We start from the raw sequence: 17,004 nt of genomic DNA, 5'->3' as shown, positions 1-17,004 counted from the left end.
AGAAAACTAAAAAATCGAATGCGGATTCTATTAGCCTAGGTTGGCAATGCCTGATAACTATGTGTTTACACAATAGAAGTGCTTGTTTTGTATTGCACTGTTCTCCTATTTTTGGTACTATAGTGGCCCACGACCAATGCCAAAATAGTTTTGTGGCCTGCGGAGCCCACAACCTTGGACCACCCTGAGCTATATAGTAAGAAAATATTGAATCAGGACAACCGCAATTTGAAATACATTTGTTAGCAATCGCTGGTTTCAATAATTAATTTTTCAACATGCCTAACCCTTGATAGTGTGACACTCCTAAATATGCATGCAATTGCGCTTTGTCTATTTTAAAGACTTTATAGAAATCAACCTGAGCAAAAGCATAGGAGTGTTATTCAATTACTCCTGAAACTCAAAACCTGTAGCCTCAAAAAAGTATATTTCAAAAGGTGCTGGAGATCTCAGCTATAAGTAAAAAGAGGACCAATATATCAATTAAGTGCATGATGATAGCAATATTTAGATTCTCCTAACTGGGATGTTAATATAAATAGATGTCGACAAATTTTCCTGCAAGCAGTTTTATTTAGCAATGTTATCGACTAGATACCAATTTGCCTGCTAAAATAGCAATGTGCACATTAGAACAGCCTGAATACGCTAAAAATTTCAGTCAGTACCAAACGATTTTCTTGTCGATTGCTCAATAGAAATACAATGGTCCCAAAAATACATTATACCCATGGTGCTCCAACCCTAACTCGAGGTATCCAAATTCAAAACACAAAATCATTTTGAAAACATTTTTTTGCAAAAAAATTGTAAGTTCATAGGTATAAATAACAACCATGCTCATACTCTAAAAAAATAAGGAAGGTTTTTGTCAAAAAATTTTCCTCAATTTTCAACAATACTAAAACTAACAGAAGTAGGTGAAAATTTTTTTGACAAACAACGAAAATGTAAACGAAAACTAGTTAAGAGTGCGTCGGCAGTTTTCAGCACCACAGAAACACATAATTTTGTCGTCCTCCAAAGGAAACTTATAATCGTAAGTGATCTCCTGAGATTCTTTGATTGGTCCTTTTGAATAGATAACAATTTTCTTCGCAGTATCGACAGTGATCACTTTGGCGTAGCAGCTTGGCTAAAAAAATATAAGTGAACACTTTAATGAAAGGGTTTACTGTTGTGGTAAAAGATTATGGGTTCGAGTCTACATTCGCAAGAAAATCCCCTAATTTTCACCGTTACACAGGGGTTAGGAAAAAAGTTGCGCTATGCTTAATTCAAAATTATTCTAAACACCGGGGCTTTGTGAAAAGTTTGAGCATCGCCAGGAAGGATAGAAGTGAATGGTAATGGCGCAAATCCAACATTTCTAACCTGGCAAAATAATTATAATAACTTCGTAAAAACTTCATTTCGAATTACTTTTACTCATATTTTTATATATAAAGTACTTACATTACACGAATGGTTCATAAATCTGGCGTAGTTTCCACATTTTGTCGCATCAATGATGTGCTCGGAGTCGATCCGGAAAAGATAAGAACTACCAATTCCTAGTTCCGTATAATTAACTTCTCTCCTTTCCGCAACTAAAGTGCGAACGACCTGTCCGACGTACTCAATGACCATTTCGTCAGCACCAATTGCTTCTTGGGCAAATAAGCCCCATCCATGGATACTACTCCTCTTGAATTTAACAGCTTTTTTACGGAACTGAAAATAGTTAGAAAGAAGAGATAGATTTAAATATACTATACATGGATGAAAGGGTTAGATATACACATGGGTTCAAATGTACGTGGGTTCAAATGTACGGTCACCGGATGAAAGATACTATTGAAAAAATTTGACCTTTGACCCAAGTTTAACTTCAAGGGCATGTTGTAAAATTTTGATTCAGACATTTGAGTAAGAATCAATATTTTATCAGTTATGTAAAATAGATAAGCAGAGGGAGAAATTCTGAATTTCTTCTTGTGAGAGAGATATTTTCACCCTGAGCAAGGCTCTGCCTATTCTAAACATTTTGGGAAAGACCTCTCTTTAGTTTAGTATACTGAAAATACTTCCACGTTATTTTCGGCAATTTGACTAATAATGGATGATATTGCCAAAATCGCTTGAAAATTTAATCGCAAAATTTACGAAAAAAAATGTATAGAATCAATTTTCAAACTAAATTTTTGAAATACCACTAGTTGAATTGCCACAAAACACACAAAAACATTATCATTACCATAAGTTGGTTGTATTTAAATAAGTCTCCGACATCAGCTCCAACTTCGGATGCTATTCGTCTCATAAAATGCCGAGTCTCACGAGATCCAGGATTCTTGTCGAGACAACTTTGCGCTCCGCTTGTAAGTTCGGACACTTTATTTGAAGAAGTCTGTTTCGTCGATTGAGCGGGCGTTCTAGTGTTCCCTTTACCGTACATTTCTTGTCTCTGACGCAGCTTGATCAAATCTTTGAGCTTGTAATAGCCTGAGAAAAAAGGAAAATGATATTGTTCGCTCATAATAAAGCTGGATGGATGTAATAACTTGCAAATTCCAATATATAAAAATTTCATTCTTTTTATTAATATTTGATCAATTAAAAGCCACGAGAGAACTCTCGGTAAGCGACTGATCACTAGGCGAAGCGAGGACTGAAACGCCAAGAGCTGACACTAAAAAGACTTAATGTGGCATTGTGCGTTCGTAAATACCAATATCATTATGTATATACTACATAAAACAAATTGATAATTTGAGTTTTTACAAGGCAACCCCTTTGGTCCTAGAGTTTTTATTGTAATTATTTTGAGAATACTTTTACTTCTCTTACTAATTTTCTTCCATTACCTACTATTACTTTAATACTTATTAATGCACAAATTTTAAACTCATTTGGCTGTGCAAAATATTGAGTCAATGTAGTATGTATCATCACTAGCTAATTCCGCATTAAATATTGCATAACAAAAGGGGAAACGAATTTGTAAGCATAGCGAAAAGGAGAATAAAGAGTATCAAAACAGGCAAACGGCCTTCTAGTTGCCCAAATCATCCTCAAAATCTTAACAAGTGTTTAACAGCAACAACCCAACAACGATTCAGTAAAAAATCTATCACTCCACTTCACGTTCAACAAAAGAATCAATTAAGTACCTTCAGTTCTGGCACATCCAGTTTTATGCCATTCATCTTCTTCTTCTATAGTTGATTTATCAGATCTACTTTTTCGTTTCGATTTTCTACGTTTCGATGATGACACAGTAGGTATATTTGTGATTGGATGAGCTACCCAATGTGAATCGTTAACCCATGCAGGGCTGTTAGACTTTTCTAAATACCCTTCATATACAGTTCGAAGATACTGAAAAAAGGGGTTAAAATGAATATGATTATTTTTACAATAAAACACTTTTTAATATAAACAGCCCTGTACAAGCAAAAAGATACTAATTTTGAATAGGAAATTGAAATACTTCAGTTCGTCAATGCTTATCTAATTCATTCCTTCATTACTTAAAATAAATAGGTAACATGAATATACTTTAATATGACGAGGCAGCCACTGACATATATAAGTTTATAACTAGTTTCAGAAGGAATCGTATCTTTACTGTTTGAAATTGCCTACTCAATTTATTACACTCTGAGTGAGGTAGTGGACATGGGAATTGAAACTGAGATTTCTAACCTTTGATACCAACATACTCAAGTCGAGGCAGTAACCATTCAGCTTAAATCTGATATTTGTAACCTTTGATGTCAACATAACTAAACCAAACGTTATAACGCCAAAGCCAAATTGAAAATCACAAAAAAACATAATAAATACATACCTTCATGTCTTCTAAGTCGAGTCCGTTATACCACATTTCATATAAAATCATCATTTCGTCAACTTCTGATCGAGGAGAGAACTGAACAACTGGCCGTTGCACAGAGCGTTTTTCTTTTTGTCCTCGTTTTTTGTCTTTTGGTTTGACACGCCTTAATTTCACTCGTTCCGCAGCAGAAATAACCTCCTAAAATTGAAATAGACAAAAAACATGAGGAACTGTTGAAAGATGTTCTCAAAAAAATCGTAATTATGAAAATGAGATAAAACCAGTCCAAATCCAGTAATTTTCTTCCATATTCATGAATTATATCATAAAAATAAAAATCATAAATAAAAATCCTAATGATAAAAATATGGAAATCATCATAAAAATGATGAATTATCTTTTATAAAGATGAACCCCCCCAAAAAAAAAAATAATAATTCTAATAATAATGAAATACATACTGATGATTCATCATCGAAGTTGTAAACAGATGACACAGACAATGTCGATACAGATAGAGGACTTGAAATTCCTGGAAAAAAAAATAAATATGTGAGTGAGATCTCAAATATTTTGTGAAAACGAATTCAGATTGTTTATTCAAAATGCTGTTATTTTGTCACAACAGTTTGAACAGGATGTCACAAATTACAATTTAAAGCATCAACAACTTCATCCAAAATCACTATCATATTTTAAATAAAGCTATTTATGAGGTGTTTCATGTTTCCCCTAGCAACAAAGCCCAATAACATATTACGAGCCATTACATAGATATATGAACGCAACTAGAACAATTAAAAGAAGTTTGATTTTGGGGTAAGGATAGTCAATAAAATTCAAATTTTAGGTTTTCTGTACCGAATTTAGTATTTGTTATTGTATTACTTTACATAAGTAGTTATTTCGTGATAATCTATAATGTTTGATACCTTTCACACGATCGACATCCAACGATATCTGCTCTGATTCGGGTCGACTGAAATAAGAAGCCTTCATTAAAAAATTTGCACATACCCTTATAAAAAACATTTTTGCATCTTGTATTTACCCAATACTAAATACATCTTCAGAAATATTATTTAATAAAAACTTTTCTATAATTTTTTTTTCCCAAGGTTTTTCTGTTTCTTGGTATGTTCATGCAATTTTATATGGAACGTTTCCCATCTTGAGAGGCACAACCACTAATATTTATGTAAAATTATTTGGATATTTAAATTGGACAAGCATCTCAAATCAAAAACACTCCAAATGCGAATATATTTCAACCATATTCGCTTGATAGAAGGTTGATTCACTTTCCCATCACATGATGTCGATCAGTTAACTTCATAAATAATCATATACCTGTAGCAATGCTCTTCCAAAATTTGAGAAACCATTGGGTCGAGTGTTGGATGCGGACTTGCGGGACCATACGACGGAACAAAATAATTGTGTTCTTCCGCTAATTCAGCCATGCGTGCCTTATCTTCGCCTGTCGACGAATTCAAAGTACTCTTACGATTTTCGGGCGTAATAGGCTGTGAGGTAGAATCTGGGGTTGGCGAAATTGGGGGTATAGTTTTTCCGATAGATAAGAGTGTTTTGGCGACGGCTTCGAGGTCTTTTTGTGGACTCGAGTCGCTTTGTTTATCGTCGAGTTTTCTGGTAGTTGGAAATAATTTTTGTGGTGTAGTTGGAGTCTTAGGAGTACCAGGAGCGGGAGATGAATCTGAGTACGTTGACAATTTTCTTTCAGGAGTGAGTTGTGTATCCATGAGTGTTTTCTCTTTATTGCTGGCCGATAAGAATTCATCATCCGTAGTGAGTTTATTGTCAGGAATCTAAAACAATGAAAAAAAATATTGAAATCACAATAATTAATTTCGATTTCATACCAATCCAGAATATTCAACTGTTCTGTGGTATTAGAGCGAGCATCCAATATAGACAACCTTTCTAATATGGAAACAGTACATTACTACAAACAAAGCTTTTGAGTACTTTGATTTTACCTTCGAGAAGGCTTCTTGTGACCATAGTCTGTGTCTTTTCTTTGGATGAACGTGACGTAATTGTTGAGGAGTGATTGCACTGTTTGGCGAAATACCATGGGCAGTAGGTGACAGCAGAGAGGCAGCAAGGTTTGGATCTTCGCTCGGTAATTGTAATTTTTCGATTGGCTTTGGTATAGGTGGTTTACTGCAAAAAGTTGTTAAAAATGTAAATAATGCTGTTTGGCCCTCGCTTGTCATTTGGAAAGTTGAAATACAAGTTAAAAATTTTTTTTTTGTGAAATGAAGATAAGAGGATCAAAAAGGCTTCAAAATTAAACAAAAATCAACATCACTACTAGTTTATAGTGTTATCCAGGAATAGCTAACGAAGAATTTACTATTCCAAATATATTTTATATGTATTTAATTGTATTATCTACATTCTAAAACCATATTTTCAGATACGAGTAAATTGAGGAGCATGTTCAGCAGATATCATTGTAAATTGATAATAATTAAATTTGGTACTAAAAAATATTGGAGATAAACTTTTTTTTTCGTGTAAAAAACGTAACTAAATTAATTTTTTTTTGGGAATCAGATGTACACGCTAAACGCTTTCATTCGAAATCGCGTTGAAAATATGTGGATGGAATCACAAATGCTAAACAATAATGAAATGTCGGTGCTCCCGAAGTATGCGAACCAAGATGGCGGACATCGGAACGTAACATGGGTAACAGGTTAGGGTTAGGCGATAATTTTTTTCCAATTTTCCTTATTTTAGTCCTATTATCAGTTCGAAGACTAGCCAAGAGCCTCCCCTAGTATTTATACCAAAAATTATGGCCTAACCCTAACCAAGTACACATATTACATTCCGATGTCCGCCATCTTGGTTCGCATACTTCAGAAGCCCCGAAATGTCTATATCTAAATTAAGGCAGGCAAGATCTAATCTACCAAATATATTTTATTCTAATTAGCTTCACCACTGCTCTAAATAGTAATTCTAATGAATAAAACTAATTTTAGGTCTATTTTTTAAACTACTCTTACCCGTCCAAAATTGACGGTCTACTATTTTCATCGGTATCCATTTTCTCATTTTTATTCTCCTCCTCACTTTCTCTATCTTTTTCTTTCTCTTTATTATCTTCATCCACAGTTTCAACATCAATGTCAGGTATAATTGGTTTCGAATTAGAGATTTCTTTTTTCTATAAAGTATTATAATGCAGTGTGAAAACAAATGTTATTGAAAGTTAATTGAAATGGTTAAAACGAAGTAGTAGGGTGGTGACACTTTTCTGATGAGCGAACCAAAAAAGGCAAATATTTCAAGGCAATTTCTACCAAGAGAAAATTACACAAATTACAAATTCATTTAGAAAAACTTAAATAATAGTAAATAACATCAAATAATTTTTATAAATAGTTTTTAGTTGGAAAAATACCTCTTTAGATAAAGCTTCGTTTTCTGATTCTGATTCATCAGATGTTTCCGCTGCTTTTTCGCTTTCGATATCAGAATCAGATTCGTCACTACTTTCTGATGACTCGCTGAAGATCTCGTCCACATCAAGAACTTAAAACACGGAAACATAAGATGATTATTAGTTCAACAAATGCTTTTGGCAACGGACAAAGTGCAATATAAGCGGCAACTGATAACTAACGATATATAACAGGGATGGCGAACCTTTTTCAATGAATGGGTCAAAAAATATATTTTTATCGCGGAACAGAATAGAATGGGTCACAGATATATGATCAATGTTTATATCTATAGGAAACTTCCGAGACAAATCTTATCTTCTCTTGGTGTAGTTTTGGGCTTTATTTATGCAGCACTTCTATCAGGGACTTTTTATGGCTCTTGATTTTATGAAATTAGTGTACGAAAACACGCATATGAGTTAACGAAAACATTTAGGATATTGCGGCAAATTATTTTACGGTTCCAAAGGGTTTGGAGGAAATTCTATTCTGATAGTGTTATATTTTTCGATCAGCTTACGACCACATTGGGGCATTTTGTACCGCCCCATTGTTATTTCAGATTTCTAGGTTTTTATTTCAAGTGTGAAAGATTTTGTTTTCTCAACCGCATTGTAGGCGAGAATCTAATAAACTGCAAAGTAGCATCTGGCTCTCGTATAACCCCTAAACAGTCTGCAAATGGACCTCCGAAAGAGACGAGATGTTGCGAGAAATAAACAGATCAATTGCATTGTTATGTCATAAACGATCTCAGAGCCAATAGCTGAATAACGTTACACAGCGATGCAGAGTGCAGACACGGCATCCAGATTAAGAGTTTTGAAAATTACCATACCGGCCCGAAAATTAACAATTTGAGTTTGAGCGATCGCAGCCCTGGCTACCAAACTGACGCTACATTATAATAGTTCAGTTATTGTTAGATTAATTTAACGCCGGTTTGATCAATTTTCATCACTGTTATATTAGCATTTTATTTTATTCGTGCCTTGGCGGGTCACGAATAAAACGCGGTGGGTCACTTCGTGACCCGCGGGTCAGTGGTTCGCCATCCCCTGATATATAGGGAGTCGCTATTGTTTGGAAAGGCCGGAAAACTTCTCAGTTTGGCATTGCTAGAAGTTTCAAATCCTGACCCCTAATATACACCGCTGATTCTGAGCCATGAAATTAGATTAGACGGGGATAAAAAAAAATCAGTTTTCATCAAATTTGAACTGAAAAATTTAACAGCATTGTTCTTACCAGTATATTTCTCTTTCTCTCCAGCTTCAGAATCTGCACTCTCTTCCTCCTCACTCAGATTCTCCTCTTCTTCCTCCTCATCCTCTCCCTCACTATCCAAAGCAATTCTGTGATATTTCTTATCTTTCGACCTTCTTCTTGGTTGTTCTGAATAAGAATTTACAAAAATATTATTTTTGAAAAAAAAAATATTTTTTAAAAACTCAATTTGGAAATGACTTAATCATTTAGTTTGAACAAAATTCAAAAAAGGCATTTAAAAAAAATTGATTAAAAAAAGTTAATTTCAAAATATTGCGAACAAATAGCACTCCTTAAGTTAATCATAGTCATATAATCAAGGTCTTCAGTGAATTTTTAAAATCTGTCGAGAAAAAACAAATCATTGTTTATTTTAGCTGTCCAGCATTTCAATAAATTCAATAAATAAACATAGACTTCTACGTGTACATCAAATTTGGAATATATTCGTTATATTCTAGTATGGAAAATATTATTTTGGAACGTATTTGAAATAGTAGATTACTGTGTATAAGCCATATCTGACCATTATACAAACCTTGATTTTCCTTGTCTTGTAACTTCCTGGACTTCTTGTTAACAGCAACCTCTGAATCTTCGAGATTCTCTCTTGGAGGTGTTGGAGTACGGGGACGTTTTTTGACTCTAAAAGAGGGCATTTTCGATATTGCCGAACGGAGCCCGAGACCAACTCTAAAGCCGTCCATCTCGAACGAGTTTTTAGCCCAATTGAGAGGATCGAAAGTATTCAAAAGTGATCTGTTTCCAGCGTTCGAAGCCGCGGTCTTATTTTCTTTGTTCGATTCATCGACAGTGACATTGTTTTCGTTAGCCGTATTTTTGTCAGTTAATGCAGATGACGATGATACTTTAGGAATAGCAGGCTTCTTAACAATAGTGTTTTCATTTTCGTCCCACCAAGCTTCATATACCTACAATAAAAGATTTTAAGCCATTATAAATTGAACAATAGAGTAATGCTTAAATATATGGGCACGTAGGGTCAAAGGTCATATTTCTGTACCAGTATGCACCATGTTTGATGAGATAAGCGCCACAAGCGCAAGGTAGGCGGTTAAGTGGATGTTAAGTTATGTGGATGAAAAGTGAACCCTTTAAATAAATTCTAAAAAAAATTTCAAGCGATATTAAAAAAAAATTGGAAAAAAAAATTAAAAATAATATTCTCATAGCGGATTCAACCATCTGGAAGAATTGTTCATTTTGTCCAACAGCAACAACAATTTAGCAACATGACATATCATACCATAATAAACATTTAGCATATTTACCTTAAAAGCCATTGTTTCAATAACTTTCCGATTCAAATCACGACTGACAATCGCTTTCAAGTCTTGTACGACGTCATCAAGAACATGTTTGGATAACTGATAGTCTTCGAACCTTCTTTGGATTTCGTCGTTGGACATTCCGGGTCGAGGCTCTTCGTTTGAGCCGAGATGAGTTTGAGGTACGTTCGGTCTGACGTTAAATGGATGCGACATGCCTGCATGACGCATCGCGGGATGAAAAGCATCTGGCCAACGATTTTGCGGAAACTGAGAACCAGAAGGAAATGGTGGTGGAAATCTGGGATCTTGTTGAAAACCTAAAAATATTGATCAAAGTAAATAACAAGGGAATATGCTCAGTATGAAGTCACTTGCACTCACTCACATGAAAAAGAGACAATCTCTGAGCGAAATGACAGGAGACAACTGAGATGACAAGAGCTATTGAAACTACATAAAATTATGGCAGAGTAATAGGTTTTAGAAAGGACAAGACACAGGAATTTAAGCAATTCATATAAATATGATTGAGAAAAAGCTACATACCCCACCCCACGATGGCATAGATTTAAACTGCATTTTGAATTAGGTGTAATTGATCAAAATTAAATAACTCTAATAAAAATTATCTCTACAAATATAAAATAAACTGTTTTAGCATAAAATGAGTCAGCAGTTGCCCTTTGAGTGTACTTGTGAGTGAGTGTCGTAAACTCTTGAGTGTTTTTTTGTGTCTTTTTGTTCCATGAGAAAAAGTTTATTACCTTTGAAGAAATTTTGTTGCATTGGATTCCACATTCTTGTATCCATATGTTGTGGCATGCTGATACTGAAAATTTTTATATTTATATTATTTATTATGGTTATTGCGTCATTCAAAATTAAAATAATTGCAATATTTCCAGACTACAAGACAATTTGGGTGATTCGGATATCCATTACCTCGGATCAAAACTGCTCCATGGCATTTCTTTGTTAAAATTCCATTGTTCTTGGTTCGGAAGATGTCCTGTTGGAAGTTGAAAATTATTTACTTCTTGTTGTTGTAGTTGCTGTTTAGCGTTTAAACTCTCCTGATCTCTGTTAGCTTTTTCACTTTCGCTTTCACCTTCGGAGATTTCCATGTCGACGGAATTATGCTCACAGTTAGAATCGTCGTCCTCAGATTTCTGTGAAATTAAGGTCATTTAGCAGAAATCAATCTCAACTATAGATTATGATTGGCCAAAACCAACATTTTTCTTCAAATACAAATGTAGGTAAATTATTATTATTAATAACAAACCTCGTTATCTTTATCAATTTCCTTTGGTTTGACCAGATGATTTTCGATCGATTCCGATTTTACTTTTTCTCCAGTCATCTGCTGAAGCCTCTGGTCAAGTGATAACTTTGGTGAACTGGCGTCCGATGATTTCCCTCTGAAAACAGAAAGAGGAAAGTCAGTAATACGGTTCAATGATATTGCGAACCATTGTCTCTTGTCCGGCCAGTTACTAGTCCATGTTGGGTATTAAATTGTTAACCCCTTATTCATTTCAGATAAATGAACTTTGATGTATGTGAAAAAATATGTTAACGAGTTAATAAGACATTACCTTGGTTTTACTCGTTCTTCCCCACTTCGTGTTCTTTGGCGTCGTCTTGGACTTGGTGATCGGCTACGTCTACGTCGTTCATGGATTGGTTCTCGGCGTTGTCGCATGTCGTCAGGAGTACGAAAGCGTCTTCTTTCAGGACTAGGGGTACGCCTGAACGGTCTGGGACTCCTATCCCGAGATGGGTTGGGGTAAAAGTCTCTGTGTGGCGGGGGTGAATGCCGACGATGAGGTGGTATATGATTAGAAAATCGATCAGGGGGTAACCACCTACCAGGGGAATGCCGAGCCCCAGGGGAATGCCCTCGATGTCGTCTCGGAGGGCTCGGCATTCCCCTAGGTGGGGGAGACATATCACGTCTTCTGTACGGAAAATCATCCCGTCTATGAAAGTCTCTATCTTCCCCTCGAAACATTTCGAAACGTTCAAAATCACGGTCAAACCGTTCTCTATCAGGAATCCTGTGATCTTGACCGAACCTAGGCGAATGCCGAGGACTGACAGGATGTCGGTTATGATATAAAGGAGGAGTAAATCTATCCCTTTCGTCATAAAACCTGTGAGGAGGTGGGGGGTTAAAAAATTGTGTATTTCGTCCAGGACTTCTCGATCTAGAATCGCGTCTATCATGAGATATAATATCTCGATCGTGATGTGGGTAAGGCAGTTCCCTACTGGTCCCGGAACCTTGATCAAAGTCTCTCGGAGGTGACACGAAGTCTCTAGGCGGAGGAGAGTGTCTCGAAAATGTGTTGGGTAAAGGAGAATTCGGAACTGAATTTTTTCTGTTTTTCTCTCGCTTAGTGCTAGATCTCTCAGACGATCGTGCTCGTTCTAAAGGGGCGTGATGAGGAGAGTCCATTGTATTTGAATCATATGAATCAATTGAGTGTTTTTTACTCCGTTTTGATTTTTTCGACAATTTTTTGTCTTTCCTCCTCGACGAGTGGGAAGATTGGTCATCGTCTTTGGACTTTGAAGGCTTGGTGGAATTATTCGGCGGCACTTCATCAAGATTGTATTTTTTTGTTTGTTCGTAAAGTAAAGAGCTTATACGAGATTCAAGATCTGACGACCAAACACGCTGTCCTCCCGATTTTACTTCTTCGCTATCAGTGGTATGTTCAGTCTCATGATCAGTATGTTCACTGCTCTCTTTTCTCTGCACAGGAGTGTCCACACTTGATTTCTTCTCAAGTTGTTTGTGAGTAAGTTGAGAAGATTTTTGAGTGTTATATTCCATTTGATCAGTATGGTCTTTACTGTGTTCTGAAACCTGAAAAAACAACAAATAATGAGAGAATTGCTAGAAAATTTAATTTCATATTTCATTGTAAAATACGAACATCGATGTCATCTGACGATCTGTGAGAATTAGGTTTGATTTTCTCATCTACGGATCTTCTTAGTTTTCTAAAAAAATTTGAAAATAAAGATTAATTATAAGCATTCTACAACCAAACATAGAATCAAAAACTGTTTACTGTTGACCTGGCCTCTAGGAACCAGAATGAAGATCTCTAACTTGAATAATAATATTCAAAAAACATTAAAGATTGGTATTATTCAATATAGCAAGTTCTGACTTTTTATTCAAATTTTGTCATTTTAAGCAATTTGTGTTCCAAAATAACATGTATTCAGACACACACTGTAACATGCAAATTTCATATTAGATGCAATATTTTTTTTTTCAAAAAATAAATAAATTTCAAGGATAACCAAGCAGTCAAATAACTACCTACGTCCAAGGGTCTTCCTGTGCAGAGCCTCATTCGGAACAAACCATGAAAAGTAATTAAATCCGAGTAAAAACTTTTTCCTCGCACCAAACATAAACAAACCTGGGATCATCTTGCGATGATTTTCTCCTTTCTTTTTTACCGTGATGATGATGATGTTGTTCTTTATATTTAATTGACATAGTAATGCCATCCTGCGTATGTCGAATTACATCGGGTATTGTTTCTGCCATCATCTCACCTCTCACTATCCGTTGGAAGAGCTTGTTCAGAATTTCACCTGTGTATGAGATACAAGAAAATAGTAAAACTAACCTGAATTGGGTGACAAAAATAATTTGTTTGGAATAGGAATTAGGAATACGGAAGGAGTTGGAGTCGTATTATGAAACCACCAAATTCAACCATATGAGCCAAAAACAAATTTGAGATCTTCAAAATCAAGTTAGAATTTCAAGACTGTAATGAGGGTAATTTTTTGACAAAAACTAAATATTTAATATACCTAATATCTAAATATCTAATATTTAAATCAACTAAGAATACTCATAAACCATACAGTAGGATTGGATAATTTTTATAGTCATTTGGTTTTCTCGTACTTAGGTCAAAATTTTCTTAAACCTGTTTTCATCCAGACGTTGGAAGTCGTTGGTGGAAATTTCTTCCACACTTTACAGCTCTAGTTAAATTTGCAAGTATTCAATCTTGCCTAAAAATTTGTAAAAGTGCAGCAAAAACATTTTATCCTAAATACATTGAAGATTATTCAATCCAAACTTTATTTTGAAAGTAATTAAATAACATATAGCCTACTACATATAGACATTCTCTTATTCGTATAAGATAAACAACAAAGATTAAGTACGAGCGCCTTAAGTGAAACAGACAACTACATATGAGCAGCGCCAGGGTTAGAATGATTAGTGAATAGGATTCACTCAACCAACCTTTACAGTCTATTTGTGCATGAATCACATTTCCCATGACTGAAGTCTGGTGGAGTTTCTTCACACATTCAGATGCGGACTTGATCGATGAAAACACAACCTGTGAAAGTGAACAACGAGATTAAACAGGATGCTCATAAACCCCTTTACAGTTTTGCTTTTGTTATTAAGTCAGTTCTCAATATATCTTATTAACCATGTTTTAATCAGGTATTTTTACTTCATTCAATACATCTGTGAGGGCCAAAACAATACGGCCCATGATATCCATAAATTCCCTATGCAATTTTAAAAAATTTCTAAGACTTCATGGACACCCTATATTTTTTTCAGGAAATATAATTTAAATTAAATACGATGTTCATTCATGTAGTTTGAATATTGATATAACTATGTTAGCATCTTTAGGTTGGAAAGAAATATTAGTTTAAGACTGGTCATCCATTAATCAGTTAGGTAGACTGTACCAAACCAGATGGACTATACACGAGATTAAGTGACAACATTGTTAGATGCGAAAGCAGTACAGTTACCATATCAAGTTTAAGCCTATTAAGCATTTTTCATTGTTACAGAATAATAGTCTATTTAAATAACAGTTCAGTTACACCATCATAGTTGAACATATCTTGCAAAGATTGCAAGTGTATAAAATCAGTAACACACCTTAGATAAACCCATGTGCTTTTGTGTCTTTGGGTGATGGTAAACCCTCACGCGTTCCAGTTTTCCAAACTTGATGCACATCTTTTCCATGAATTGTTTTGTGATGTTATCATTAAGACGAGAAAAAGTGACCTCACGAGGAGGAACAGCGCCAATGTACCACTCGTCAACCTGCCAAAATGTTGTAAATCGTTATAAATAGTTTTACATTGTTTTATCATAAGCCATAAGCAATTCAAATGTGGACAACAAATGGCTACAATTATTATTACAATCAGTAATCACCTTATATCGTGGAACAGGTAACTCACATCGCTCTCTTCTTGACCATAATCGATTCATCCTGGGTCGTGGATCTCGTAACACAACAACACCCTGTCCATGGTTCTAAGTGAAAAAAAAAATAAAATTTAAAAAAAAGATCTTTCAATAAAGATGGTTTCACACCTACAAAACACCCCTTTTTAGGAAGAATTAAAATCCCATTAACTTATCTAGTTACCGATATTATTAAAATATGTGGGTAAAATGCACAGTACATGAAAAAACAACCTTCAAACCACTCCATAAACTAGTGGTTTTAGTAACAAAAACAGTCTCCCATATTCAATAATGATGTTGAAACTATCAATCCTTACAAGTATATATAACAGTACAGATAGATAGAAATTAACAAAATATAGGATTGTTAGGAATTACGAAAAATCACTTATTTTTATCACTTATTATTAGGCCCAATTTTTTTATTTTTCAAATTCACGATTACATCTTCATATAATATTTAATATGATTCTTTTAACATTTAAAAAAAAAATTACTGCCATTGTGGTGGATAAATTGGACATTAGACTTCATATATTTGAGTATTGCAGTCATGTTAATAAGAATATCTAATACGCAAATTATATTCGTAGGCTGTAGCGCATAATTGCAGTACTCACAGATAATCACATTTAAATATGCAATACACAAGATAATGACTAGAAATTATTCAAAGAGGGTCATTATCCAGCTGCTAATAAGCATCATTATTATCAACAAATCCATACATGTTCATCTGCGATAGAAACACATGTCATGCATATGATATAGTCCATAAATATTTATATATATATACTTCCAGCTGCCAGCATAACATTGGATTGCAAGTTATGCAAACAGAATTTTTGTTTGTTTATGTACAATCAAGATATAACTTCATCTAAGAATCAACGATATCACTATCAACAGCAGAAGCATTTTATTATTATTAATAGATTTTGCTCAAATCAGAGTGGTAATTTTGCATAGGTGAAGAAGATTTTCATCAGCAAGCGTACTTGCAAGGCAGCCACTGAAATGACACGAGCTACTGAAACCATACATAGATTTAGTTTTGGTGCAGTACAGCACAGTTCTCTGATTCTAAGAATAGCATGGTGTGCATGTGGCGCATGTGCCGGCATGCCAGGTACCGTCATTTCAGTGACAAATATGGTGTTTGTATTATTGAACCAAATGTCAGGAATCAGGGAACTGTGCCCTGCTGTAGTATACATGCTACCCATCTGAAAAAATCCAAATACTGAAAATAGACCAAGCCAGAATAAATTCAGTTCAATATAAATAAATAAAATCAGTAATAAATATAGTGTCATGAATAAAATTACTGATTGAAACACTCACTTCTGTATTATAAGCAACTCCCTCATATCTAAAGAGTTTTTCTTCACCTCTTCTTATTTGAGGGTCGACCAATAATTTATAATCTTTTTTCTTAATTTGTTCAGCACCTACTCCTTGGATATGGTTTTCTTTCTTCACATCAGACATAATATTAATCCTTTATCAAAGGACTTGATAGACTGGTGAATCCATTTTTCTACACTATAGATAATTATTGACTTTAACAAAAGAAATATAAAAAATCAGTGTTGAATTGTTAACAAGCAACGTGCAAGTCTGCACTATAAATCTTTATACTCTCCATAGCTCTGTAGCCCCACATTAGAAGACATCAATTATAACAGTACTAACAGTTGGAGTTACGTGAAACTAACTACCTTTCCTTGCTCTATGCCTTTGCGCAGGTGGACCCAGATGCGTATAACGCTATAGCAAGAGTGAAAATGACTATTCTATTCAATTCAAGAGTCTTGCTGCACACTAACACAAATGTATTTCTGTAAGGTTTCGTCTGAC

The 17,004-nt window shown here is 34.7% G+C and overlaps 1 protein-coding gene across 1 annotated transcript; it reads right to left on the bottom strand.

The window, feature by feature from the left end:
• Positions 1–780: 780 nt before the first annotated feature.
• LOC120333780 (uncharacterized) lies at positions 781–16,726 on the bottom strand. The gene is made up of 24 exons (XM_039401142.2): positions 16,489–16,726; positions 15,109–15,210; positions 14,824–14,994; positions 14,158–14,257; positions 13,310–13,487; positions 12,812–12,878; positions 11,465–12,741; positions 11,152–11,287; positions 10,809–11,035; positions 10,631–10,695; positions 9,867–10,183; positions 9,113–9,506; positions 8,554–8,700; positions 7,263–7,393; positions 6,865–7,025; positions 5,824–6,010; positions 5,174–5,652; positions 4,756–4,802; positions 4,285–4,355; positions 3,836–4,021; positions 3,156–3,363; positions 2,240–2,487; positions 1,459–1,716; positions 781–1,138 (listed from the first exon to the last, which is right to left on the bottom strand). The coding sequence occupies exons 1-24, from the start codon at positions 16,633–16,635 to the stop codon at positions 965–967; spliced, it is 5,478 nt and encodes a 1,825-aa protein (XP_039257076.2). The 5' UTR covers positions 16,636–16,726; the 3' UTR covers positions 781–964.
• Between the last annotated feature and the right edge of the window lie 278 nt (positions 16,727–17,004).

Source organism: Styela clava, chromosome 15 (genome assembly GCF_964204865.1).
Source record: "Styela clava chromosome 15, kaStyClav1.hap1.2, whole genome shotgun sequence".
NCBI lineage: Eukaryota > Metazoa > Chordata > Ascidiacea > Stolidobranchia > Styelidae > Styela > Styela clava.
This window is presented reverse-complemented; position numbering and strand designations above follow the sequence as displayed.